Raw genomic sequence first — 25,544 nt, forward strand, 5'->3', positions numbered from 1 at the left:
TAACACTTGCTATAGTAGCTTACAGCACACAGGTGTCCACACGTCCCAGTTTTCAAGATGAAGTTGGTTTGAGTAAAAGCTTGTTAATCCTTGTTCCCCTGAACTTGAATAGAGTTGGGGTGGAGGAGAATTTGTTTTGTCCTGTTGCTTTCAAATGTAGTTGAGAAACTTTATGCTTAAATTCTGCAATTTTTGAGAATGTGGTGGGGGGGGGGGAAAAAAACTAGGGATAGGGTAGAAGCCCAGAACAGACTGTGTCTAATCGAGCTAGTTAGACATCTCTGGAGCATGTGGTACTTGGACTTTCCCCTCTTGCTCAGAGGCAAGGACATTACCACTGCATCATAGGAGCCCTTAAAACAATCAAAAAAACTACTTGAATCTACCATCTTAATGACATCTCAAGTCACTGCAATTTATCCATTGAGCCTTGTGACCATTAGGCAGGTGGCTTATTAATCCAAAGATTTGGTAACCTTGATGATCTCTGCAGGAACGAACCAATTGGAGCACAGTGAGGACACTCGCTTGAGTTACATGAGTAGGAAAATGTGCATGGGGCAATTTGTATAATGCCGGAGTCGCTGTATCCTTGTCTATGCTCATTGTGTGCAGTGTTATGTTTCAAGATTCAGAGCATATAGTAAAAGTTTTCATCTAGTCTAAACTGTTGCACAGTTTTGTGAAAGCTGAGCACTAATGAAGTCTCTCTTCTGAAGATCTGACAGCATGCCCCATTGGAGAAATTAAATGTAGTTTGGAGTCTTTTCGATGTATTCCAGTTTCCTGGAAGTGCAATGGCATACAAGATTGTGATGATGGTGCTGATGAGGAAAACTGTGGTAAGACTTTAACATGCAAAATATTCACTGCCTTCTGTCCAAAAGCAAAATATCATCTAATTCTCCACTGCCCAGGGAAGGGAAAGTCTGATGGGAGTGATACCTGGCCCCACATGGTTGTGGTTGTTGGTCAGTCAACTCTGCTCCAGGGCATCTTTGTAGGAGTTCCTCTGGGTCTAGGACACTATCCCAATCATCTGCTTCAATGACTTTCCCTCCCCAAGATAAAGTGGAGATATTCACTAATGTTCATATCATTTTGTAACTCATTTGAAGTAGTCTGTTCAAATGCATCAGGAACTAGACAATATCCAGACTTGGGCTAATAAGTGACCATTGGGATTCATACCAAACAAATGCAAGGCAATAACCATCTAAAATGAGAATCTAACAATCTCACACTGAATTATCACCTGTCCCCCACTATCAATATGCTAATGGTTACTATTAACCAGAAACTGAACTGGGCTAGTTGCATTAGTGGCTACAAGAGTGATCATAGACTAGGGATATTGCAATAATTCACCAACTGACAGGTTTCAGGGAGTCTTCTATCTACCTCCCCAGGAGTGATTTGAATACAATATTGAGATGCACTGCAGAAAATCAAAATCCTGAACACATTCCAAGCCCCTTAGAAGGATAAGACCCATAGGGAAACTCTCCACCTGCAAGTTCCCCCACCCACCCGCCACCACTAAGCTACACTCCATCCTGATTCAGAAATATCTGTTTCTGTAGTAACATTGGGTCAAAATCCTGGAATGCACATGGATTGTGGTGGGTCACTAGTTCATAAAGGCAACTAGAGATAGGCATAAATTCTGATGGAGCCAGTGATTCCCATAAGTGAATTTCAAAACTATACTGATTGTACCTGCCTCTACAATCGTTGCCAGTGGAGGAGAATTCCAGAGACCTGCTACCCTCAGGAAATACCTCCCCTCACCTGTCTCCATTAGTGATCCCTTGCTGAGATTATGCCATCTGGCCTTGCATCAATTATTTCTGTCCTGTCAGCCCCCTAAAACTTGTATGCTTCGATTTAAGGTCACCACTCATTCTTAACGCCAATGAATCCAGACCCTTCCGTAATAGGAAGGAGCCTAGCAAATCTTCTGGACTGCCTCCAATCTCCATTATTGGAGAATGAGACCAAAACTTCTCAATATCTCATTAGACTGAATCGTACTCTTTTTTTTTTTTTTTAAAATATAGTCATAGTAAAACTGCTACATTTTAATCCATTCCCTTTGACATGGTCAATATTCCACTTTCTCACTGAACCCATGCTATCTTGTGACTCCGTTCCCAAATCCCTCTTCCATAGCTTTCTGGAATTTTTCTCTTAAAATTCATTTATTATTGTCAAAGGGAGAACCTCATTTTTCCATATTCTATTTGTCAAGCTTTTGCTCACTCAACTTTTTCCTGTATCTCCCTCACCATCCTCCAATAGTGCCTTCCCACTTTATTTTTATCATCCACAAACTGAGCAGTGGTGCATTCACTTCCTTTGAAGCCATTCGTATGCTGTAAATTTATTGCACCAGCAATGATCCTTGATGCTCCTTTTTGGTTACAAGTCACCATCCTGACAATGCCTCCCTTGTTTCAACTGTCAGCTAACCCTCCCTCTCTCTCCGTGCTCATGTACTGCCACCAAGATAGGCATATTATTTAACCCATTTCTATTAGAAAGGTAAGCAGCTTGAGCCTACTGTGCTTCAATACAATCAGATATTAACTTTGATCTTTAAATCTACCTTCCCACCTGCTTCCCCTATCCTTTGATTCCTTAAGACTATTTTGGTCTCTATCCCATCCTTAATATTTGAAGTATGATACACTGATCCCAATCAACGACTACTTGGATCACTGTAGAGGTAGTTTGCAAAACCTTTACCCAAAGACCCCCACCCCCACTCTATATCTAATGAAATAGAAATCATGTTGATGCAAGCTAGCCCCTGTTTCAGGACAACGGGTTACTGTCAGACCAATGTTGGAACTCAAGTACAAAACTTCCTGGGTGTAAAATTATCCAGGCTCTTAACAACTAGATAAGTGAGCCATTCTACTAATAAGCTGGTATTAAACTAGATTTTCTCATTGGTCATTAGATTTTAACATTAATTTCATAGCTCAGGATTTTTAAGATTTTTAAGATTTTATTGTGGTTTTTGTCTTTTTTAACCCTCCAGGCCAGATTACCTGCAGTCCAACAGAGTTCACTTGCTCCAATGGCAGATGCATTTCCAAGAAGTTTAGCTGTAATGGTGATGATGACTGTGGGGATGGAAGTGATGAAAGAGGCTGTCTACCAACTTCCTGTGGCCCACATGAGTTTCAATGCAGTCATTCTTCAGAATGTATATCCTTGAGTTGGCTGTGTGACCACCATGTTGATTGTGCTGATCAGTCTGATGAATCTCCAGACAGATGTGGGGGCATAACAACAACCACACCACTTGTCACTTGTGCTCCTAATGACCACCGGTGTGGCTCGGGTGAATGTATTCACCAGAAATGGTTTTGTGATGGAGACGTTGACTGCAAAGATGGAAGTGATGAAGTAAATTGTCGTAAGTGATTTTCAATCATAGAGCAGTTCATTTCCTTAACTTCTAAGACCACAAATATTGAAGGTGATGCTGTAATAGACTCAGCTGTCTCAGTATGACTGAATCAAGGGACAGATTGGCTGCCCAATTGGGATCTACATGCAATGTGTATGATGGGATTCATTTATCTACAGAAACTGCAGCACCAGTACACTGATTTGCAGTGATGCAATGGTTATCAACACTTGCACCCATCTACATATTTGGAATATGCTCAAATCCCTAGTATTAAATTACCATTTTTGCAGAAAATGAAAAGTGTTTTGTGTTGGTGTGTAAAAGTTGAAGGGCATAGATCAGGTAGCTGGGTAGAAAACTTTATTAACCCTTGCTGGAGGGATCTGTGACCAGGGACCTACTTGAGGTAAAGGGCAGAAGGTTTAAAGAAGGGGAAAAGCTTTTTCACCAAAGGGTAGTGAGAATCTGGAACTTGCCACCTCTAATGGTGGTAGAGGCAGAAACCTCCAACACTGAGTATTTAGATGTGTTTGTGATGCCAAGGCTATAGGTCAAGTGTTGGAAAGTGGAATTAGAACAATTAGACTTTTGACCAGCACAAACTGAACCAACAGGCTTTCCTGTGCTGGAGGTCTGACAAATGGAGCTAGAGATACTTCATGAATGAAGTATAATGGAGTTTAGTGAGAAGGTATAATTAGGTGGCCTTTCTCAGTTTGTCCAGGTCAGCCTTCAGACTGTTACCAGGGAAAATTGGTTTGCTTTGCAGACCAAAGCAATGTTGGTCTCTTCCAATACTAGACTGAGGTAGTTTTGGTTGAATTACTGCAAGTGGGTTTTTGTTTTAAAATAGCTTGGTATCAGTATTTGTGAAAAGTTGAGGGATGCCATGTAGATGCAACTCTTAAAGACACCTGAAGTGTGTACAGGAGGTAAATCATTGGGTTATGACTTTTTTTTTCCCCCCTCAGACTGCAATAAGATAACTTAGATCAAGATCCTCGGGCAACACTCTCATTCCTCTTAGCACTGCTCCCTTTCTCAGTCTGCAGCTACTCTCTCTAATTGATCTACCTCTTTGAAATATTTCCAATGGTCTACCACTATGCTGTGGGGATATAGAATTCCAGGCATACACTACCCTCTAGGAGTATATCCTTTGCATGGTAAAGGGGTGCTCATTCAGTATCATGTCCCCTAGTTTTAAGCTTGCTGATAAGTGACCGCAATTTGGCAAACTTTCTATTAGCACCTTGCTTTTCTGAACTTTGGGATGTTTACTGTCGTCTTTCATGAAGATGGAAGCAAAATATGGGGTTAAATTATCTGCCACTTTTGTGTTCTCAATCTCTCATTTCCTCATCCTGCACTCCTCCTTTAGCTGCTTTTTATTTATTCTGAAGCTCTCTAAATTTCTTTCCAATTTACTAACATTTTAAGGTTCTTGCTCCAATAAAATTGCCAGTCCTCTGGCCGACCATTAGTTTTTTTTTGCTGTTTTGTCTTGGTTGTTTTTGGATATGCTCTGACCATTTTTTTTTTTCTTTTGACCAGATTAAATTTTGCTGAGCATTGAGATGTTGAGTGAACGTAGTCTCAACCAGTTGAATGATGAAGGAATTAGTCAAGTGAATAATGCTATTGACTGCCAATGTATGCCATTAAAAGGTTTTTTCTTGTTATACAGAGGTGAAATCACTAGGCCATGAATCCAGCAACCTCGCAAGTGTCCTGGAAACCTGGGTTCAAATCCTACCACAGATTGTGGAATCGGAATTATAGTATCTGGAATTAGTCTGGTCAATTTGAAAGGGAAACCCGTCTGATTCACTAATATCCTCTTTTTTTTTTTATTTGCCTGGTCTGGCCTACATGTGACTCCAGACCCACAGTAATGTGGCTGACTCCCTCCTGCCCTCTGGACAATAAATGCTGGCCTGGCCAGTGATGCCCATATCCAATGAATTTTAAAAAAACTCCAACCTCTGCAATTTTCTCAAATGCCAGAAATTTGTGGTTTTTAAAATTCTAGTGGTTTAGAAACTAGATACTGCTACAGAATTAGTATTAAATGGTACAAAATCTTCAAAGTTTGCGTGAAGATTTGTAGCTCGGGTGCTCGTTGTGGTTCTGTTCGCCGAGCTGGAAGTTTTTGTTGCAAACGTTTCGTCCCCTGGCTAGGCGACATCAGTGCTTTGGAGCCTCCTGCAAAGCGCTTCTTTGATGTTTCCTCCGGTGTTTATAGTGGTCTGTCCCTGCCGCTTCCAGTTGTCAGTTTCCGCTGTAGTGGTTGGTATATTGGGTCCAGGTCGATGTGTTTGTTGATGGAGTTTGTGGATGAATGCCATGCTTCTAGGAATTCCCTGGCTGTTCTCTGTCTGGCTTGCCCTATGATAGTAGTGTTGTCCCAATCGAATTCATGTTGCTTGTTGTCTGCGTGTGTGGCTACTAAGGATAGCTGGTCGTGTCGTTTCGTGGCTAGTTGATCATGTATGCGGATTGTTAGCTGTCTTCCTGTTTGTCCTATATAGTGTTTTGTGCTGTCCTTGCATGGTATTTTGTACACTACATTCGTCTTGCTCATGTTGGGTATCGGGTCCTTCGTTCTTGTGAGTTGTTGTCTGAGTGTGGCTGTTGGTTTGTGTGCCGTTATGAGTCCTAGGGGTCGCAGTAGTCTGGCAGTCAGTTCAGAGATGCTCCTGATGTACAGCGGACAGCTGAAACTGACAACCGGAAGCAGCAGGGACAGACCACTATAAACACCGGAGGAAACATCAAAGAAGCTCTTCGCAGGAGGCTCCCAAGCACTGATGATGTCGCCTAGCCAGGGGACGAAACGTTTGCAACAAAAACTTTCAGCTCGGCGAACAGAACCACAACAGTACAAAATCTGTATATGTGCATCTTTACAATTTGCTAGTCAATTTTGTATATTTCTAACTGTTCAGACTGAAAACAGCACAATATGTTTACAACATGAATTGCACTTTAGAAATGTTCTGGAAGATATTTGTATGCACACCTGTTTTCACAACACACCCAAACCCAACTTCTTAATTAACTCTCTTGTTAGCACCTCCAACATGTGGACCTGATTACTTCAGATGCAGTGACGGTAGCTGTATCCCAGGACACAGACAGTGTAATGGAATTGGTGATTGCCCAGATAGAAGTGATGAAAACAGCTGTAAGAAAGGTGAATACACTCTTCTAACTGTCTTTTTAGAATATCACTGATACTTGTACAAGTATCAATTTCATGCTTTAATTTTTTTTGACAGTTGCTGAGTGCACAGGACCCATGGATTTCAAGTGTCAAAGTGGTGAATGTATTAATGTATCGCAAGTCTGTAATCAACAGCAGGATTGCAAGGATTGGAGTGATGAACTCATTGGAAAATGTAGTAAGTGTTTTGGGACTAAAAGTTTAACTTACTGCAAACATTTTTTCAATAAACCTGCAGTTGATGAAAATAACAAACCTAAGGAAGGGTTGCTGGACCTGAAGCATTAACTCTGATCACTCTCGCCTCCAGTGCTGCCAGACCTGCAGAGCTTTTCCAGCAACTTTTTTTGTTTCTGAAATTTTATTCCTTTAAGTCCATTTTTTAACTCATTTGACGACACCAGGTTAAACCTTCCAGCTTAATTTAAAACCAGCAACAAAAATTATCCTATGCAGTAATCTATAAAACTTCAAGTGGCCAAGGACTATTAAAGTAAAAATTAACTACTTAGTTAATTATTCTGTTATACTTTTAACACTTTACCATTCCTTACTCTAACCTATCTGTTATCTTCCCTTTAATCTGGTAAAACCCTCCATTAAGATTTATAAAACAAGACTAATCTCAATCAGGCAGCTTTCATTCTTCAATTTGGATCTTCCTGTGTCTTAGGGATTTTTGCGTCACAGGTTATTGATTGAAAAGGTACTGAAGAGCTATTTTCAGGCAGTCTGTTTACTTGTTGGGCTTGTCAGTTCTCTTAACGATTCAATTTTCACTGGTTTCATACCTCCAATGCATTGGATTGTCATTGGCTTTTAAGATTGTCAATATACTCTATTCAAACTCAATTGGAGTTTGATTTGTTTTGGGGTATAATTTTAAACTGGTCAAACTCTAATTTTTGTCTCCAGGCAATGAGCTAATTGAGTTTTGACTAAGTGTTGCCTTATTGAGCACACTTGCTGCTGTATCCAGTTGCTGCTTTAACAAAGTACACCCACCTCTTAACACACACTCCTACAATATTTGTATGACTTGTGGCTCAAGTCTTTGCTAAGCATCTTGCACTCTAGTTTGGCATGTCAGATTTGAACCATGTTCTAGTGTACTCTGGGAACTGCCTGCTGGGAACTTTGGGATTGTTAGCTGCCATAATTTTCCCTTCTGCCAATTTATTATCAATCTGTTTGGGATTGTAGTGGGACTTGAGCCTGGGCCTTCTGCCTGGAGGCAGGGACACTACCACTATCTCAAGCCCCTAATATTCCTCTTTTAAAAATCTGTTTTTGGAGCAGCTGGGATTTGAACCCAGGCCTCCAGCCCTGAGGTGGGGCTGGTGCCTTCCAATGATCTTCCTCCAATGCTGCTGTTTTGTTCATTCTTCCTTTGCTGATGTTGATATCCTGTGTGGCTAATCAGTGGGAGACCACTGGTATGGCTGCTTTTAAAAAGGCACTTGCTTTGTCAGTGTAGCTTATTACTTGATAGCAACAGTTAAAAAAGTTAACTGTTTGGCTCCTGATTATGTAGCTCATCCTGAGATGACACACACCTGTCTCCACAGGGATCCCGGGCACCTGGAAAAAGGAGCAGGACTGGGTTATTTCGGCCTTTTCAGCCTCGTTTCATGATTGTGGCTAATGATCCAACTCAGCATGTTTCTTCCCACCCCCAATCTTTTTCATCCCGTTAGCCCCCCAAGTGCTATATCCAACTCCTCCTTGAAATTCTATGATTTAACCCTGACTGTTCTGTGGTAGCAAATTCTACAGACTCACTCACTCAGAATGAAGAGAGAGCCTTAGGACAGAGGTGGGAAATTTCTTCAGAGTCAGTCCCACTAATGTTTCTGGAATTCATGTGACTCCTGACCCATACATTATTGACTCTTAACTGCCCTTGGAAATAAAACCACAATTTGCCAGAAAAGCACAGCAGGTCTGGCAGCATCTGTGGAGAGAAATCATTTAATGTTTTGAGTTTAGTGATCTTTCCTCCAAACTGACACTCAACATTAATGTTGGTTTCTCTTCACATGCTGCCAGACCTGAGCTTTCCTGGCAAATTCTGGTTTTATTTCTGCTTACAAAATTTTTTTTGTGCCTTCAAGTGGGCTAGCTGACCATACCAAAGCTGACAGACTGGTAATCTGCTGATCCATAATGTTCAAATCTCACAATGGCAAGTGGTGGACTTTGCCTCAGGATTTGTTTGGGATGGTTGTGCGTTTTCAATGGAAATGGAGAGATTTCGGGCTGTTTTATTGGGGATAGTTGCATCGGTGTAATACTAAAACTCGAATGTATCCGTGGATCCACTGAATGGTGGAGCAGGCTTGAAGGGCTGAATGGTGTGGTCTAACTCCGTTTAATCATTTGGGGGTAGCCAGCACACTAAGGTTTTTTTTCTTTTTTAAAAAAAGTCCCCATGTTTATTTAAGCAATGTTCTCATTTTTGAAATTTTCATTTTAATTAAATTTGCTTCCTAATTGGGTTTTCACAGCTACTCCTTTTCAAAAATTCCACTTATCATATTCCCAATGTCCCTCCTCCTACCTTTTATCTTGGCCTGCTTAGCACACCCTCCTCACTCCTGAAGAAGGGCTTCTGCCCGAAACCTCGATTCTCTTGTTCCTTTGGTGCTGCCTGACCTGTGCTTTTCCAGCAATGCATTTTTAAGCTCTGATCTCCAGCATCTGCAGCCCTCTTCTCCTTTTTTGTTTACAAACATCCTGTAATATAAAATTTTTAATATATAATCCAGGAGAATTGTGCTGTCAATTATGGAATAAACAATAGATTTAAGATGTACACAAGAGCAATTAACTTCTTGAGTTGTAATCTATTAAGGCAAAAGAACAATAAATATGCTGTTGACCTTTATCTGAAATTAGTTGCCTATAATTGAGCTAGAGCAATTGGGCAATCCACAAAGGTAGAACTGTGTAGCACTAACATGAAAATTTCAGTCTGAGTAATCACTCAATTCCTCAGGAGATTGAGGAGGCCTCTTCTGGAATACTGTGCAGTTCTGGTTACCCTGTTTATAGGGAGGATATTAACTAGTGAGGGTTTGGAAAAGGTTTTACCAGGATGTTGTCAGGAACTGATGGTTTCAACAATAAAAATAGGCTGGAACCTTTTCTCTCTGGAGCATAGGAGGTTGAGGGGGTGACCTTTTTTTACATAAAATAGTGTGAGGCATAGCTAAGGTGAATGACCAAGGTCCGGTCTTAAGGTATGGAAGTGCAAAATTAGGACATATATTTGAGATTTTTAAAAAGGACACAGACAACTCTTCGTGGTTGACCCGTGGAATAAACTGTCTGAGGAAGTAGTGGATGCATTTACAATGTTGAAAAGCTAGTTGGATTAGTCCGTGAATATGAAAGGTTTGGAGGGATATGGGCCAAGTGTTATAGACTAGGCCAGACCACTCAAAACATTCTTAAGCAGGCAGCTCCAAACACAACTTTGCAATTTGTTTTGGTAAGTGTACAGTGAAAATTACCCAGATTGAGTTAGCTAGGTTGTCTACTTGATTTTAAAACCAGCTAGTTCACAAAACTACACAAAACAAAGAACAGAACACCGAACGCCACCTATCCAGCCAGATTTAATTATGCTGTTCTGATTAGACTCCACAGTCCCAGTATAAATAGAACACGCTTATAGGTTGAGGTTGAAGGGCAGAAAGTGTTTTCATACAGCTCTCTGTTGAACACTCAACCAGTTCAAGACTGGACTAAAACTGCTCACTAGCTAGAGAGCTGACCACTTCCCTTTTTCATTATACAGGTCACTTTGAAAACATGACCACTTTGGCCTGAAGTCTCATCTTTTACATATAAACAAAAGGCTTCTCCATATCCCTTTCATCTCTGTACCAAACTAGATTGATTGGAGCCCAGCCCTGGTTTATTATCCCTTTTTGGAAAAAATCACGGACAGTCTCCTTAGCCAAGCAACAGCTTTTTAAGGGGGGGGGGGGAAAAGGGACTAACTTTGTGTCACAAGTGCAGGGCAGGTGGGACTAGCCTAGTTTGCACACATTTCAGTATGGACTGGTCAGACCCAAGGCTCTGTTTGTGCTCTAACTCTTAAAAACATTGTTTCAATAGATACTTGTTGCAAAAATCAAGTTTTCACATCAAGGTATTTGCCACTGCTGTCCCATATGCAATGGGGTTGATTTCCAATTAGTAACATTCTAATCTTAAAATGACTGAGCCAAGTAGATAAAAGGTACTATAGGAGAAATGATCCCCAATTACTGAAGGAATGCACCAATGAATTCCATGTTCACCAAGGACAGAGATACTTGGCTCCATTTGCTGGATCATGTTTGCTGTGCTAAATGATGCCAACAGCATGGGTTCAATTCCAGCACTGGCTGAGGTTACTATGAAGGATCTTAACTCCTCCCCTCATCTGAGGTGTGGTGACCCTCTGGTTAAACCACCCCTAGTCATCTCCGAGCAGCCCTATGGTCTGGTAAGACTAGGCTAACTTTACAAGTCTGCCTTAATGCTGCATGGTACTAGTTTAAGCAATGTATTTGGCAGTTGAACAATTGTGCAATTTTAAAGAGCTGATTTTCTTGTCTGGATGAAGTGAGGAGCATTGATTTTAATTGGCTGCCATTCCAGGGAGTTGCTGTTGACTGAACTGGTGTAGCCATATAAATGCTGGCCGAAGGAAGCTCACTTCCTGGCTCCCAAAATATATACAATCTACAATGCTTGATTATAAATCACATGACACCAGGTTAGAGTCCAACAGGTCTATCTAAGTACAAGCTTTCAGAGCACTGCTTCAGGTAGATAGGGTAGGATCATAGGACACAATTTTTTTGCTTTAAATTCTATCATGCCATACAATTGTGATATATTGAACAAACCTAGATTGCAGTTAAGCCATTCATCTCTTAGAATGGCGTTGCAGCTTTTGATGTAAATCCAGAACTACCAAGTCACATTCCCAAGGTAACTTGAGGTTTGATTTTAAAGAGTGACATCTCTGCTCAGATGCATTTGAAGATGTGACGTTGGTGTCTGTCTGTATTCCAATCTTTAGTCAGACCAGTTCCATTTCCAAAAGTTGCCCCTCATATCCTTTTTCAAAATCATGTCACAAGGCTTAGGGCAGAAGTGGGAATATTTCCCATTTGTCTGAGCACAGCTCCAATAACACTTAAAGCCTTACCGTTCAGCACAAAGCAACCTGCCCATATCCATAAGCTTTCGGTTCCTCCATAGATTGTGTATCATGAAACTGCTGTATAAATTTGAGTTTTGGTAAATGACTGCTACCATCTAGAAGGGGAAAGGTATCAAATACTGAAAACAACACTTGCAAATTGCCCTCCAAACCTAACACCATCCCCCTCCCTCACTAATGGCATAGTAGATGGGCCTATACTGAATGGACTGCAACAGTTCAAGAAGGCAGCTTGCTATCACTTGAGGGTAACGAGGGATGGGAAATAAATGCTGGTCCAACCAGTAATGCTTATCCCATGAATGAGAGTGCCAGTAGATTGGGCAATACGAAATAGTGGAGTGAGGGTAGTGGGGAAAAAGTGGCTGATTCTCTGCAGCAGAGTCCCTACAGACCCCTTGGGGTGTTTTTTTAGTTGAAAAATTTGCAGTGGCAAGGGAGGGGTCTGTGGCCTCAAACAGGAGTGAGTTCTGTGAGAAGCAAAATGCTAAATTTAAAGCAGTTTTTAAAAGTGGCAGTCTCTGGGCTGCTACCTAAATCTTGTGCAAATTGGTAAAGGGTGAATATAATGAATGTGGTTCAAAGATTGGTTTGGGAGAAGTTTGGATCTGTTATTTGAGGCATTGGTACTCTTACTGGGGAATATGAACACACTTTGCAGAAATACTTCCACAGGTCTAGCAAAATCTGGAGAGTACTTAGTCTCGTGACTCTTCAGGACTGGGGAAAGTGGGATCTGTAACATTGGGGTGGTCAACAGCTTGCATTGTGCTAGGACTTGTGTTTTGAAACACCTAGGGAAGTACAGCTCCTTACAGGAGGGGTAAGGGATTGCTAAAGAAATGGATTAAGGCGTTTAGTAAGACATTAGTATGGAAAACAAAGGTGAGAATGGTAAGAAGGGAACAATTGAATATATCAGTCAAGATATATTTGTCGTCATTGTAGTATACCTGGATTTGAAGGTTTAAATTGAGGAATGACTATTGATTAGGCTTGTTTTCTCTGTTTAGCTTACAGGATGATTGGGTTAGTGCCTATAAGATATTAACAGGAAAAGATGGGGTAGATATACTATTTCCATTGGGATCCTAGAACTAGGGAGAATGAGGGCCAGACCATGCAGGGGAGATGTTGGGAAACGCTTTCTCAATGGAAGAGGTTTGGAACACCCTCCCACAAAACAATGGATGTTAAATCAGTTTTAATGTTTAAAATCTGAAATAAAATGCCTTTGGTCCACATCCCTGAAACTTAAAAGGTAAGCATATGGAGTTAGGCCACAGATCAATTATTGAATGGCCTAACCCTATATTTGTAAGGTCTCCATCTAAATGCAAATGGCACTAATGTAAATGAGCTGTGGTCATGTGAATAAACACTGATCCTGCAGATTTCTCTTTCTGACGAGGATTGTGTTTTGAATATAGGTGTATGACATCTGAGAATAGTAAGACCATAAGAGGAACATAATTGGGCCGTTTGGCTCTGGGTTCTACCTCCTATTGTTTCTCAGCTCCCATTTCACCTGCCTGCTCTGTAACCCTTAATCCCCTTAATTATCAAGAACCTATCTCTGAGAGAAACTCATGGACTTGGCCTCCACAGCCCTTAATTGCAATTAGTTTTACAAATTTATCACCATCTGGCTGAACAAATTCCTCTTGGTTCAAAAGGGTCCATTCAGAGGCTATACCCTTGGATCCTATTCCCTCTTAATGGAAGCATTGTCGCATCTACTTGATCCAGGGGCCTCTCCATAATTCCACGTTTTTCAATCTGATGGAGTGGAGATCCAGAGTCCTCAGCTGCCCCTTGTATGACTAGCCCTCCATTCTCTGGATTATTCTTGTGAATCATCCCTGGACCCCCCTCAACACCAACATTTGCCTTCCTTGGATACAGGGTCCAAAACTGCACTCTACCTTCCAAACTAAAGTAGAAGGATGTAAGTATAATTATTGCAACAGTCTGGGTACTTTCTCGTTCAAGAGATCAGGATGTAGAATTTGTTGGTGGAGATGAGGGATGATTGGGAAAGATCTCACTGACCAGGAATTTGCAACTCCCCAAACCGTAATCCTGGATGAAGAATACATGAGGTCCTTTTGAAGTATTCACAATTTGATTAAAGGAATGGCAATCAGATTGGTGATGGCCTTTCATTGAAAGAATGTTTGAATTTCTTTTTAGAGCAGCCTATTCTGCATCTGACCAGAAAGCAGATTGTATAAGACCTATATTATGGAATGTAATTGAATTAATTTCTCTTTCAAGCTAAATGGCGTATCCAAAATATTACATCCAGTTTGAAAGGTCAAATTCTTCTATTTGGAACAACTATATGGACATGAAAGTTGCAGTAGCTGACGTGAACTAATATTTGGCTAGGTGATGGACCATAAGAGGAAATAAAGATGTTCAAAGGATATTAGATACTCTGTTCCTATTATGCCCTGAAATTGATATGAAGTTATAATATGACACTTCTCAATCACTACATGCTCTTCAATGATTTTTAATTGAATTGAGCATCTATCAAATGAACATTTTATTCTGGTTACTTTGACCTGGGAATCCACTTTGCATTTGTATTGTATACATTTTTTAATATGGTGACAATACGCAGCATCTGCAGGTTGGTCTGCTGTAATGTAACATTGCATTCCTCTGCAGCCCTGTGCTATAGAAAGTTGTTCTGTATAAGATCACCATTTTTAAAAAAAAAAATGCTATAACAGTTCAGTAGAGAATTTTTTTGTTAATCAAAGGGTCCACAATTCATCGCTATGGTCTGTTAACGAAAGTCTCATTCCAGAAAAATCTAAGAATTAATCTCCAGATGCTGAACTGTTTCAAGCATTCCCTGATATTGCAGATGTCTAGTATCTTCCATACTCAGTTTTTTTGTAAATGTACAATTCTCAATGTTTAAATGTCCATATTGGATGCATGAACCAAAAGAATCCAATACAGTCAGTTACAACACTGCCACAGTCCTCAACAAAAAGGTATCCTTTTTTTAACTTTAGCAGGAGAAAGAATGATTAGCCAATTGTGTTGATAGCAGCTTTGGACTGAGTGATCCTGAGGAGTGGAGTACTAAATCTTTGTTTTTGTTTTAGATGTGAATGAATGCATGCTCAACAATGGAGGTTGTTCTCATCTCTGTCATGATCTTGTCATTGGATATGAATGTGACTGTCCTGTTGGCTTTCGATTGGTTGATCGAACCTGTGAAGGCAAGTTGAACTGTTTGTGTTTGTGGTTTTTGTCAACTGCTTTGAATGAAAGCTTCATGAATTTAAATGTGTTGGTTTACTTTAGACATTGATGAATGTCAAAATTCTGGAACGTGCAGCCAGATTTGTGTGAACTTGGAAGGAAGTTACAAGTGTGAATGTTATCCTGGATATCACATGGACCTGACTAATTCTATTTGCAAGGCAATAGGTAAGACTCGGTATGATTTGCTCTTAAAAGAATTGTTGGTCTCAGACTGTGCAAATTTTCTTTAACAGTTACAACTATTTTAAACTCTATTCACTAGTAAAAAGATCCCTGTTCTGTTTGCCACCTCTAATTACCCCCTGTATCTTCATGCTGTCTCATGCACAAGATCTCACAACCCCCTCTCCAGTTAAGTCTGCCTTTTTGATTAAATTTTGGATGCATTTCACTGCTACCCCCCACCTGCCCCAGCCATCTTTGGACACTGAAATGTTTTAAAATGCCGGTCTCTGATCATCCACTGACTTTCCCTTGTTTCTTGGCCTGCTCTGGATCACTCTTCAGTTGTAATTAGTCTTCAGTTGAAGGTACTGATTTTTGAGACAAGTGTTCTCTGAATTTTAGATGAACATGACTATAATCCCTCTGATCCTTAACTGAGACTTACTAATCCCACTCCCAGCTAACTTGCTACTGTAGCTTCTAAGATGTAATCAATTTGTTTCATTATCCAAATCAGGTGGAAAAGGGTAATTGATATGCAGACCAAAATAACAAGGAAATCTACATCCTTGCTATGTCTTGTCTACTGACCCACAACAAATGGATTGTTAATTACTTTCTGAAATGGCCACTCAACTCAAGGAGTTAGACGACAAATGCTGACCTTGCAGTTAATACCCACGGCCCTTAAAGAATCTAAATATAAATTTAAGTGTCTACAGAACACCAATGCACTGCAGTGATTTCCATATCTTCACTGTCTCCTGCTCAACTGTAAAAGTTGTTTCTCCCACCACCACTTTTTTTTTGGATGACTTCCACTCACTGTTCATGTTTAACACCAAGTAAGCCTTGTAATCAGGATACTTACAACAAAAATCAATACATCCTTTAGGGGGGAAAAATCCCAAATATTTCATGCTACAGTTTAATGGTAGCAGGGGTGTATCCATTTTGATCAGTCCTGTTTTGCTATTTGCAGATGAATGTTTTACTGGAGACAATGAAACTAAATCATTACTCTACAGGGTGTTTAAGAATCAAATATGCAACAGATAATCATCCTTGCAGTAGAATGTTTAAAACATGAGCTGCATAAATCATGTGCTTTACTTCTGAACAGCAAGAATAAATAAGTTGGGAACATTCATTGGCAATAAAATGAAACCCTCCAAATGGCTAAGTTGCTGCAGGCCAGATGGGGACAACCTATTAGCTATAAATTTGTTCGATGTGATGGAGTAAAGGATATGGTTTCATAGGATCTGTAATATTCAACATCACTCTAATTTAGGCTTAGAGACCGTTTTAAGATTTACTGATTTTTAAGAAAAAAAAACTAGATTCCCTGGCAGTAAATAAAAAAAAAAGGCCTGTTGTGATTTGTGTTTAAAATTGTGGATTATTCACTTTTTGCTATTGCAAACCTGGCACAGGAGAGGAACCTTATTTGATCTTCACAAATCAGCATGACATCCGGAAACTAGGCCTACATCGTTATGAGTACACCCAGGTTGCTGTGCAGTTGAGAAATGCTGTAGCACTGGATGTTGATATTGCTGAAGACAGAATTTTCTGGACTGAATCAAGCCAGCACGCAATTCTTAGGTAACTTGCCACCTTTAACTTTATTCTGCATTGCAAACATTTTTACTGTTACTTTTGGGCAACTATATGTAAAAGACTGGTTGCTTGTTGCAAGTGTGCTTTTATTTTTTACTTATTTGAATCCCACATGGTTGTCTTCCGGCACTAGTCAATAAACTTGTTTGAGATACAGTATGCCAAACAGCAGTTCAAATAATACATTCTCCTATGACAAGCTAGTTAAAAACTAAACTGTAGATGCTGGAAATCTGAAAACAGTTGGAGAATCTCAGCAGGTCTGGACAGAAACAAGAGTCCAGTGACCCTTCAGGGCAGTCTCTATTGACTCTGCTTTCTCTACATAGATGTTTCCAGACTTGCAGAGTTTGTCTAGCAAGCTTTTTTAACCACTTATTACTCTCTCAGATCTGCAGAAACAAAACTAGACATGGAATGTAACACCAGCATATCTTACTTTATTAAATAGCCTGGTGTTTCAGTCATACTCTGTCTTTTGTCAAACTCATCCAAACATCACAGGAGAAAGTGAGGACTGCAGATGTTGATCAGGTGTGGTATTAGAAAAGCACAGCAGGTCAGGCAGCATCTGAGGAGCTGGATGCTGGCTGACCAAACATCCAAATCTGACTTAGTCCCATGGGTCAAGTTTTGGCACATCCCTCAACTCTTCCTATTTATATAGTCCTCCAGATGTCTTTTAAATTTTGCAATTGTACCCACCACTCCACTGTGTGCGTGCATCCGTCCCAGGAACATCCTTGGGTCTTGAGTGCATCCTGCGGTTTAACAACCTTCCTATAGAAGGATACCAGAATTGTATTTGATATTCTAAAAGTTGCTTCACCAGCACACAATACAGCCACATAACCTCCTAACTCAAACCTGTTTTGACCCATGAATGTCAGTATACAAAATGCTGCCTTCACCCTGTGACTCTTACATGACTGCAAATAACTTAATGTACTGATTTTGTACAAATTGGGGACATTGATATAGTTACCAGCCTGACTCCACTAATAAACATCAAATCCCACTGTCAGGACTTGAATACATCTTAGCTGTTACTGGAGTGCTGCGCTGGGCTGCTGTTCAGAATCAGTTAAAACAGTGCCTTTTTCTGTTTGGGTACCAACATTGTGGCATTGAAGGAGCAGGAGCTTATCCACTGCCCTGAATAACTTTGCTTTCAGAGGCCACCAAAGTAGGTCAGTTAGTCATTGTGTTTAGGACACCATGCACTCCAGCAAAAGTGTGCCATGCCTTGAGTTTAATGAGACAATTCAAAGTTGCTTTTCCCCTCGAATACAATTGGAGTCTAAACCAGTAACTCTCTTCCAGTATGTCCATGAGTGAAGGGGAACAATCGTCTGTGATCACCAAAATTGAAGATGTGGATGTTCCAGCAGGAATTGCAGTGGATTGGATCTACAAGCATATCTATTGGACTGATTCGGGTTCGAAGACCATATCTGTGGCCACATTTGATGGAACTAAAAGGAAGACACTCTTTGACACTGAATTAAGGGAACCAACTTCTGTTGCCGTTGATCCAATTACTGGGTATTGGTCTTTGCACTCTTTTTTTTTAAATGTGTAGCTTGTGCATGTGTCTCCTGAATCATGTGGACTTGTAAATTCTAAAGCTGCTTATTCAGTCTTTTGCCCTTTTGACTACTGTAATCAATGGAGTGGGAAGAAAAATTACATCAAACATATCCCAAATTTTAAATCCTACAATCTTTATAATGTGGGAACAGGCCACTTTGGCCCATTGAGTTCAGTTAATCTGAACAGCATTCTACCCAAACCCACCCCTTCACCCCTATCTTTGTAATCCTGCATTCCCCATGGTTGATACACCTAGTCTATGATCCCTGGGCAATAAGGGTATTTTAGCATGGCAAATCCAACCAGCCAGCATATCTGTGAGGAAACCCACACAGACATTGTGCAAACTTCAGTCACCCAAGAATGACTTTGAACCTGTAGCTGTGAGGGACAAGAAATTTTGGAAAATGTTGTATCTTTTGTCCTAACTGAAGGACTGATTATAAAGAAGCCAGATTAAGATATATGGTGGGGGGAAAAAAAATCAAGGCCTGGTTGGAATATCACCCAAATTTGAGTTTAGTAATTACTTACTAGTTCTCAGCCAAAATCTGTTCTTGCTGGAAACTGGCTAAACCTGTTTTGTCTTTACTGTGTAAATTGTATGGCAAGAAGTTTTCCAACTGCTTTGCAGAATTGTCGATTGCTTGAACTTCATTTAATAGTCCAAGTTTGAGTTCCTCAAATTGTTTCTATTGACTGATTTTTGTTTTGAAGGTTTATGTACTGGTCAGACTGTGGTGACCCAGCAGTGATTGAAAAAGCAGGAATGAATGGTGCTGACCGGCAGCATCTTGTGACCAAAGAGATTCAGTGGCCAAATGGCATTGCACTTGGTAAGGATATTTCTACAGGGGATTAAAAGCGCATGCATGCTTTTATTGACAACTAGCTTAACCTGAACTTTGTCCATAGATCTTGTGAAAAGCTGCTTGTATTGGATTGACTCAAAGCTGCACACAATATCAAGTGTAGGTCTAAGTGGCCAGGATAGAAGAACGGTGTTGTGGTCATTGGAATTCCTCATTCATCCTTTTGCTGTCTCTGTATTTGAGGTAATGCTTTATTTCCATCCATTTTATTAACATTTTACAATATTATTTGATAAAGGCATTTCAAATTAGTGAAATGGAGGCTTGCTGAATGATCCTTGTGGGATTAAGCAACATACTATAAATTCATTGACTTTTTACCCAAAGTGTCACAACACCAGGTTGTAGTAAAACAGGTTTATTTGAAATTGCAAGCTTTCAGTGCTGTTGCTTCAGGTAAAGGAGCAGTGCTCCAAGTTTGATTTTTCTTTCAAATAAACCATTGGACTAAATCTGGTGTAGTGACTTTTGACTTTCTGTCCAGCCCAGTCCAACACTGGCCCCTTGTGGCTACCACCTTTATTCCTTCTGTGGAAAAAATTGGAAAACCATTTAGAACAGATCTGGATTAAAATAAATGAAATGCACTCGGGAAAGGTCTAGATTATGTCTCCATGCTGAAAATGATCTTGTTCCAGGACAATGTCTTCTGGACTGATGCAGCAAGCAAAACCATTTATGGAGCCAATAAGTTCACAGGAGATGATGTGAAGGTGTTGGCTTCCAACCTTCAAAAGCCACGTGACCTCACTGTTTATAATGAACTGTTGCAGCCATCTGGTAAGTTTTTTTTTTAAGATTTCAACCCACAAAAGGAAATTATTATCTGCACTCCTCTTTCACTCTTAATGGATCTAATCAATTCTCTGTGGAGGGGGAGGGTGGAGAGTTGGGCATTGCAGCCTCTTGATCCTGCTTTGTCATCTGGAGTACTGAGCATGTTTGGTGCCCTTTTTTTAAAATTAGCATTTCATTGGAGGCAGTTCAGAGAAGGTTTACTTAGGATGAACCCTGGTATACAAGAAATGTCTTATGAGCAAAGGCTAAACAACATGGGACTCTGCGCTGGAATTTAGAATTAGAGTTTCTCATTGAAACAGTCAAGCTGTTTTTGCATTCTTGGTGAAGGCAGAGGTGTTTGTCCCCCCCCTGCATGGGACAGTCTGGGACCAGAGGGCATAGTCACTGAATAAAGGAATGCCAATTTAAGATGCAGGAATTTGAAGGTTGTGTTTACAGTCCTGGTCACAGCAATGGGGAACTAGTGTATTTCACGATGTAAGTTCTTTAGTAATGGAATTGATGGCTATGGGCTGATTTGGGAAAGTGGATGAGTAATATTGGATCAGCCATGCTCTTTAGTGGGGAAGGGGCTGAACAGCCTACACCACCCCCTATTTCTAATGCTGCAGTGAAATCCTAGCCCCACACTTATATCAGCTCCTTGTTTCTGGTCTTTGCAAATTCTTTTTATCGTCCAGCCACTTGTTTGGTTCAATTACTCTATTAACATACATACTTTTGGAATCCAGGAATTTCAGGAGTACTTCATTCTCACCACCTCTAGTGTTGAAAAAAGATTTGGGGCATTGACAAAATTGCTCCTTTAGGGGAAATACTTCAGTTTCTGCCCCTTTCATCATTTTTTTCTCTTCCTAGAACTCACCTTGCTGGGCAGTGGAAGTGGTTTTAAACTTATCTCCTCACTTAGTGGACAGTTTGTACTTTAGACTTTCATGCAATAGCTTGCCTTCCCAACTTGAATTGTTCTGGGCAGCATACATTTTATTAATAGACTTTCATTTTTGATCTCCATTGGTTTCACACCACTTTACCCAAATAATATGGCTCCATTTCTGCATTCATGAATTGATCTATACTTTTTTCGTAGGTAAAAATTGGTGTAATAAAAGCTTAAAGAATGGCGGCTGTGACTTCATGTGTCTCCCTGCACCTTGGTTCAACAGTCAGTCACCAAAATATACCTGTGTGTGTCCATCTGGAAAGGAACTGGAGCTGAATGGAAAACACTGTAGAATAGGTAAACTCAATCAATCTATAATAGCTAGCACCAACTTTTTTGTATTCCTCCTCCTTTAGAATATACATGGAATCACTGAAAATAAAGTGGATCAAGTATTTGAATTTTTCATAACTGGGTTAAACAGACTGGAAAGGCTTCATCCAGTGAGATGTGGCACCTACTATTAAATTTTACCTTGTAACAACTTTCATTGGGCAATTTAAAGTTGTGGAGGAATTAGGATCTGAAATCATCAACTTTGTTCTCAAACACTTCAAATGGTTGGTGCAATAGTGACTGACTATGGTTTAAAGGCTAAACCAGGAAATTGGGATAGTGAATTCAATACAACAATTAAAAGTCTAAAGTGGTGGTAGTATCCTTGGGTAACACTTAGTGTCATGGAGTGACACTCTACAAGGCATAAATATCACTGGGCAGAGACAGTTAAACATTAATGGAGTTGTGACTAGTTATATCTGGTTTTGTGTATATAATATGAAAACAGCTCTACAGAAGTGCCTGAAACCAGTTCTTCAACCTTGCCTTTGTGAGCAGTTGGTCTTGAACCCAAACTACATGACAAGGGTGAGATGCCAAGCCAGTGCCATCTACCATACAAACTAACTTTTAGTTCACTGAATTGAAATGGTGAGGCCGATAACTGTTTTGTAAATAGAGCAGCATATCTTGGACAGCTATATTCAAATATTGGTACAATTTGCTGCACTTTTTTGTATTCCTCCTGAAGTTGTGCAATTTACATAAAGTTTGTGCTGTTTAGTCTCCATTTTTGAAGGTGAATTCTGGCTTATTTTAATTCTCAATTCTATCACCCTTTAAATCTCCTCAGTAAGATGTCCTTTTTTGAACCTCAACCATTTAAACTTTAAATCTGGAAACTGAGTCTTCAAATGTATGTGTAGTATAATTATCAATAGTACAGAAGCTTGCTGTTTCCACAATCATTCTGAGCTCCGATCTACTTGATTCTTGCTTTATTTCAATTTATGGCAAACTAAAGCACTTAACATGAAATATCAGCATTATATTGAAATCAAATGTGTAAGATGACCATTTTGATTGCCTTTAAGAATAGAAGTCAAATCACCTGGAGGACAAATCTGGTCTACATTTGGGTGGTGACATCTAGCTTCGAACAAATTTCAGGCCTGGCTCTGGCTTCAATTGAGTCAAGTAGGGTGTAGTATCCTGATCTGATCACTCCACTCTCTACTCCCGTTGGCTTGCTTTACCCTGCAATATTAGACTGTTCAGCTGAGTCTTTACATGTGATTCCATGGAGTGGTTTAATTTGGACAAACGAGTGCCTTTGTGCTATGTGCTCCATGAGTAACTTTCTCAGGACTGTGGGATGATCTTTAGAGGGTTGGTGCAGACTCAATGGGTCAAATGTCCCCCTCTTTGCACTGTAGGGATTTGAAAAAGTTAGAATCCCATGTTTTAAGATGCAATAGGTAATATTTTTCTTTCTTTTCTCAGCAAATGTACATCCATCTACAGCAACACTGTCTACTTTATCCTCCAGTACCATTAAATACCCATCAACTGAACAGCATACTGTGACTGCTAGAGGTAATGTGATTAACTCCTGATGCAAAAAAGCAACCTGTATTATCAAGCCAAATAGTTGGTAACTAAATTAGTGTAATTGGCTCACTCCACAATTAGCATTATGTAAGCAATATCTTGTGCTGTTTTCTTCCCCAATGGGACTAGATTTAAGAATTGGAATTTAGCTGTCACTACTTCTGTTTCTGTAGGGAGAGATTCAAGCGTTACACTTGATAAAGTCAACAAATCAGAGAGTGGCTCTGTGGCTGGTTGGATTGCACTTGCCATTTGTAAGTATTTCTAAATGGAAAACACACAAGCCTCCTCTCATCTTAATGTCATATAGTTGGAGAGGCAAGGACTGATTTAAGGATAGTCCCACATGGCTTTGTGGGAAATTGTCCCTCAAACCAGAGATGGGTTTTTTTGGAGTAACACAGGATTGAGGACAGAGCAGTGGATGTGATCTTTTATGGACTTCAGTAAGGTCTTCAAGATTCCTCATGCTGGTCTAGTTAACAAGATTTGGATCTTATGGAATACAGGGAGAACTAGCTATTCAGATAGCTAAAAATCAAAGCTACAGTCCAACAGATATATTTGGAAGTACTAGCTCTCAAAAGCTATACTCTTGAATAAACCTCTTGGACTATAGCCCAGTGTTGTGATTTTTAACTTTATCCACCCCAGTCCAACACCAGCATCTCTGCATCATATTTGGATATGCAATTGGCTCAAAGGTAGACAGGGTGGTGCTGGAGGGTTGTGACCAATGATGTGCCACAAGGATCACTGCTTTTGTCATTCAATGATTTTGATGTGAACAAGGTATGTTTATAAGTTTGCAGATGACACTAAAGTTGAAGGAGTAGTAGACAGTGAAGGTTACCTCAGTACAATGGAATCTCGATCCAATGGGCAGAGAAGTGGCAGATGGAGTTTAATTTGGATAAATGCAAGGTGCTGCACTTTAGAAAGGCTAATCAGAGCAGGACTTAATGGTATGGTCCTGGAGAGTTTTGCTGAAGAGAGACCTTGAGTGAAGATTCATAATTGCTTGGAAGTAGAGTTGCAGGTAGATTGATAGTAAAGGCATTTTGGTATGCTTTCCTTTATTGGTCAGCATTAAGTAGAGATGTTGGGAAGTTATATTGTGGCTCTAGAGGACATTGGTTTGGCCACTATTTGAATACTGTATGAAATTCTGGTCTCCCTCTATCAGAAGGATGTTGTGAAACTTGAAAGGGTTTAGAAAAGATTTCCAAGCATGTTGCCAGGGTAGAGGATTTGAGCTATAGGGAGAGGTTGAATAGGTTGGGGCTGTTTCCCTGGAGCATCAGGCCAAAGGGTGACCTTGAGGTTTATAAAATCATGAGACATAGGGTAAATATCTCTTCCCCAGTGTAAGGGAGTTCAAAACTAGAGGGCATAGGTTAATGTGAGAGAGGAAAGATTTGAGTCCTGAGGGGTAGCTTTTTTCCCAGGGTGGGGGTGTGTATGGAATGAGTGGCCAGAGAAAGTGGTACAGACTGTAACTTCAAGATTTAAAAGGCATCTGGATGGGTAAATGAATAGGAAAGGTTAGAGGTGGGACTGGATTAATTTAGGATATCTGCTTAACATGGATGAGTTGAATTGAAGGGTCTGTTTCCATGCTGTATGATGGAGAATCTATTCTGTTCCTTTTGAACTGGAGCCTAATTTATCACTTCTGTATTTCAGTACTCTTCACCATGGCTTTTGTTGCTGGCTACCTGAAGTGGCAAGACCTGAAGAGGAAGACTCAGCAGAGCATGTATTTTGAGAACCCAGCCTTTGAGTGTGATTAACTTTTTTCCAAAAGGCAAATAAATGCAATTTTACAAACTTGTCTCAACTGTTAGTTGCAAATGTCACTTCTAGCTTTCCCATTCCAATGAAAGGGTGACTGTCTTTAGTCTTGAGTTTCATGCAGTCAGTATGCTTTAGTTTCAACCAAAGCCACAACTAAGATAAATGTCGCGAACAGAACCAGCTACTGCTTCATTCAGTGGTATCAGTTACTGAATCCCCACCATTAATATCCTGGAAGTTGCCACTACCCAGAACACCAATACTATATCAATGTTCCAAAAGCAGAGACCGAGTTCTAAGGCCAGTAACATCCCCTGACTCTTCAAAGGCTGTCCATTAGCCATCTCTGGCCCTAATGAAAATGTTAGGCACAGTAACAGCTAGTAAGTCAAACAAGGGAGTATCTTTTTAAGTTTGACCTTGTAAGTGACAAAGTGGTGAGAATAAAAGGGAGCTGGGTCATCTCTGCTCAGTTTTTCTCCTCTCAAATAAGATGTCCTAAAATATTCATTTTATCTAGATATAAATTTGAAACTTGCAGCTGGGGCCTGGTTGTAACACTTTAGGCCTTGTTACAATCCTGAACTGAGCCTGTTGAGTAAATCCCGTTGGAGTTAGGTTTTTAAAGTACCATCTGAGAGGGCTTTGAACCAAACCTCCAGTAGTTAAAGCAGAAGATACCAGAGTTGAGTAATTTT

At 40.2% G+C, this 25,544-nt stretch overlaps 1 protein-coding gene across 1 annotated transcript in view; it reads left to right on the forward strand.

Moving 5' to 3' along the window:
- Positions 1–24,870, forward strand: part of LOC122564024 (uncharacterized) — a 68,295-nt gene extending 43,425 nt beyond the window's left edge. The window contains exons 30-44 of the mRNA XM_087992941.1: positions 720–842; positions 3,047–3,427; positions 6,498–6,620; positions 6,706–6,828; positions 15,000–15,116; positions 15,202–15,327; positions 16,764–16,935; positions 18,274–18,495; positions 19,261–19,379; positions 19,459–19,598; positions 20,054–20,195; positions 21,307–21,456; positions 22,942–23,034; positions 23,223–23,303; positions 24,736–24,870. Coding sequence (XP_087849067.1) covers positions 720–842; positions 3,047–3,427; positions 6,498–6,620; positions 6,706–6,828; positions 15,000–15,116; positions 15,202–15,327; positions 16,764–16,935; positions 18,274–18,495; positions 19,261–19,379; positions 19,459–19,598; positions 20,054–20,195; positions 21,307–21,456; positions 22,942–23,034; positions 23,223–23,303; positions 24,736–24,842 — 2,219 coding nt within the window. The 3' untranslated portion in view covers positions 24,843–24,870. The remainder of the gene's footprint in view (positions 1–719; positions 843–3,046; positions 3,428–6,497; positions 6,621–6,705; positions 6,829–14,999; positions 15,117–15,201; positions 15,328–16,763; positions 16,936–18,273; positions 18,496–19,260; positions 19,380–19,458; positions 19,599–20,053; positions 20,196–21,306; positions 21,457–22,941; positions 23,035–23,222; positions 23,304–24,735) is intronic.
- Positions 24,871–25,544: the final 674 nt, after the last annotated feature.

This window comes from Chiloscyllium plagiosum, unplaced genomic scaffold, assembly GCF_037043375.1.
Source record: "Chiloscyllium plagiosum isolate Xiang-an unplaced genomic scaffold, Cpla_swu_hap1 HiC_scaffold_2, whole genome shotgun sequence".
Lineage (NCBI taxonomy): Eukaryota > Metazoa > Chordata > Chondrichthyes > Orectolobiformes > Hemiscylliidae > Chiloscyllium > Chiloscyllium plagiosum.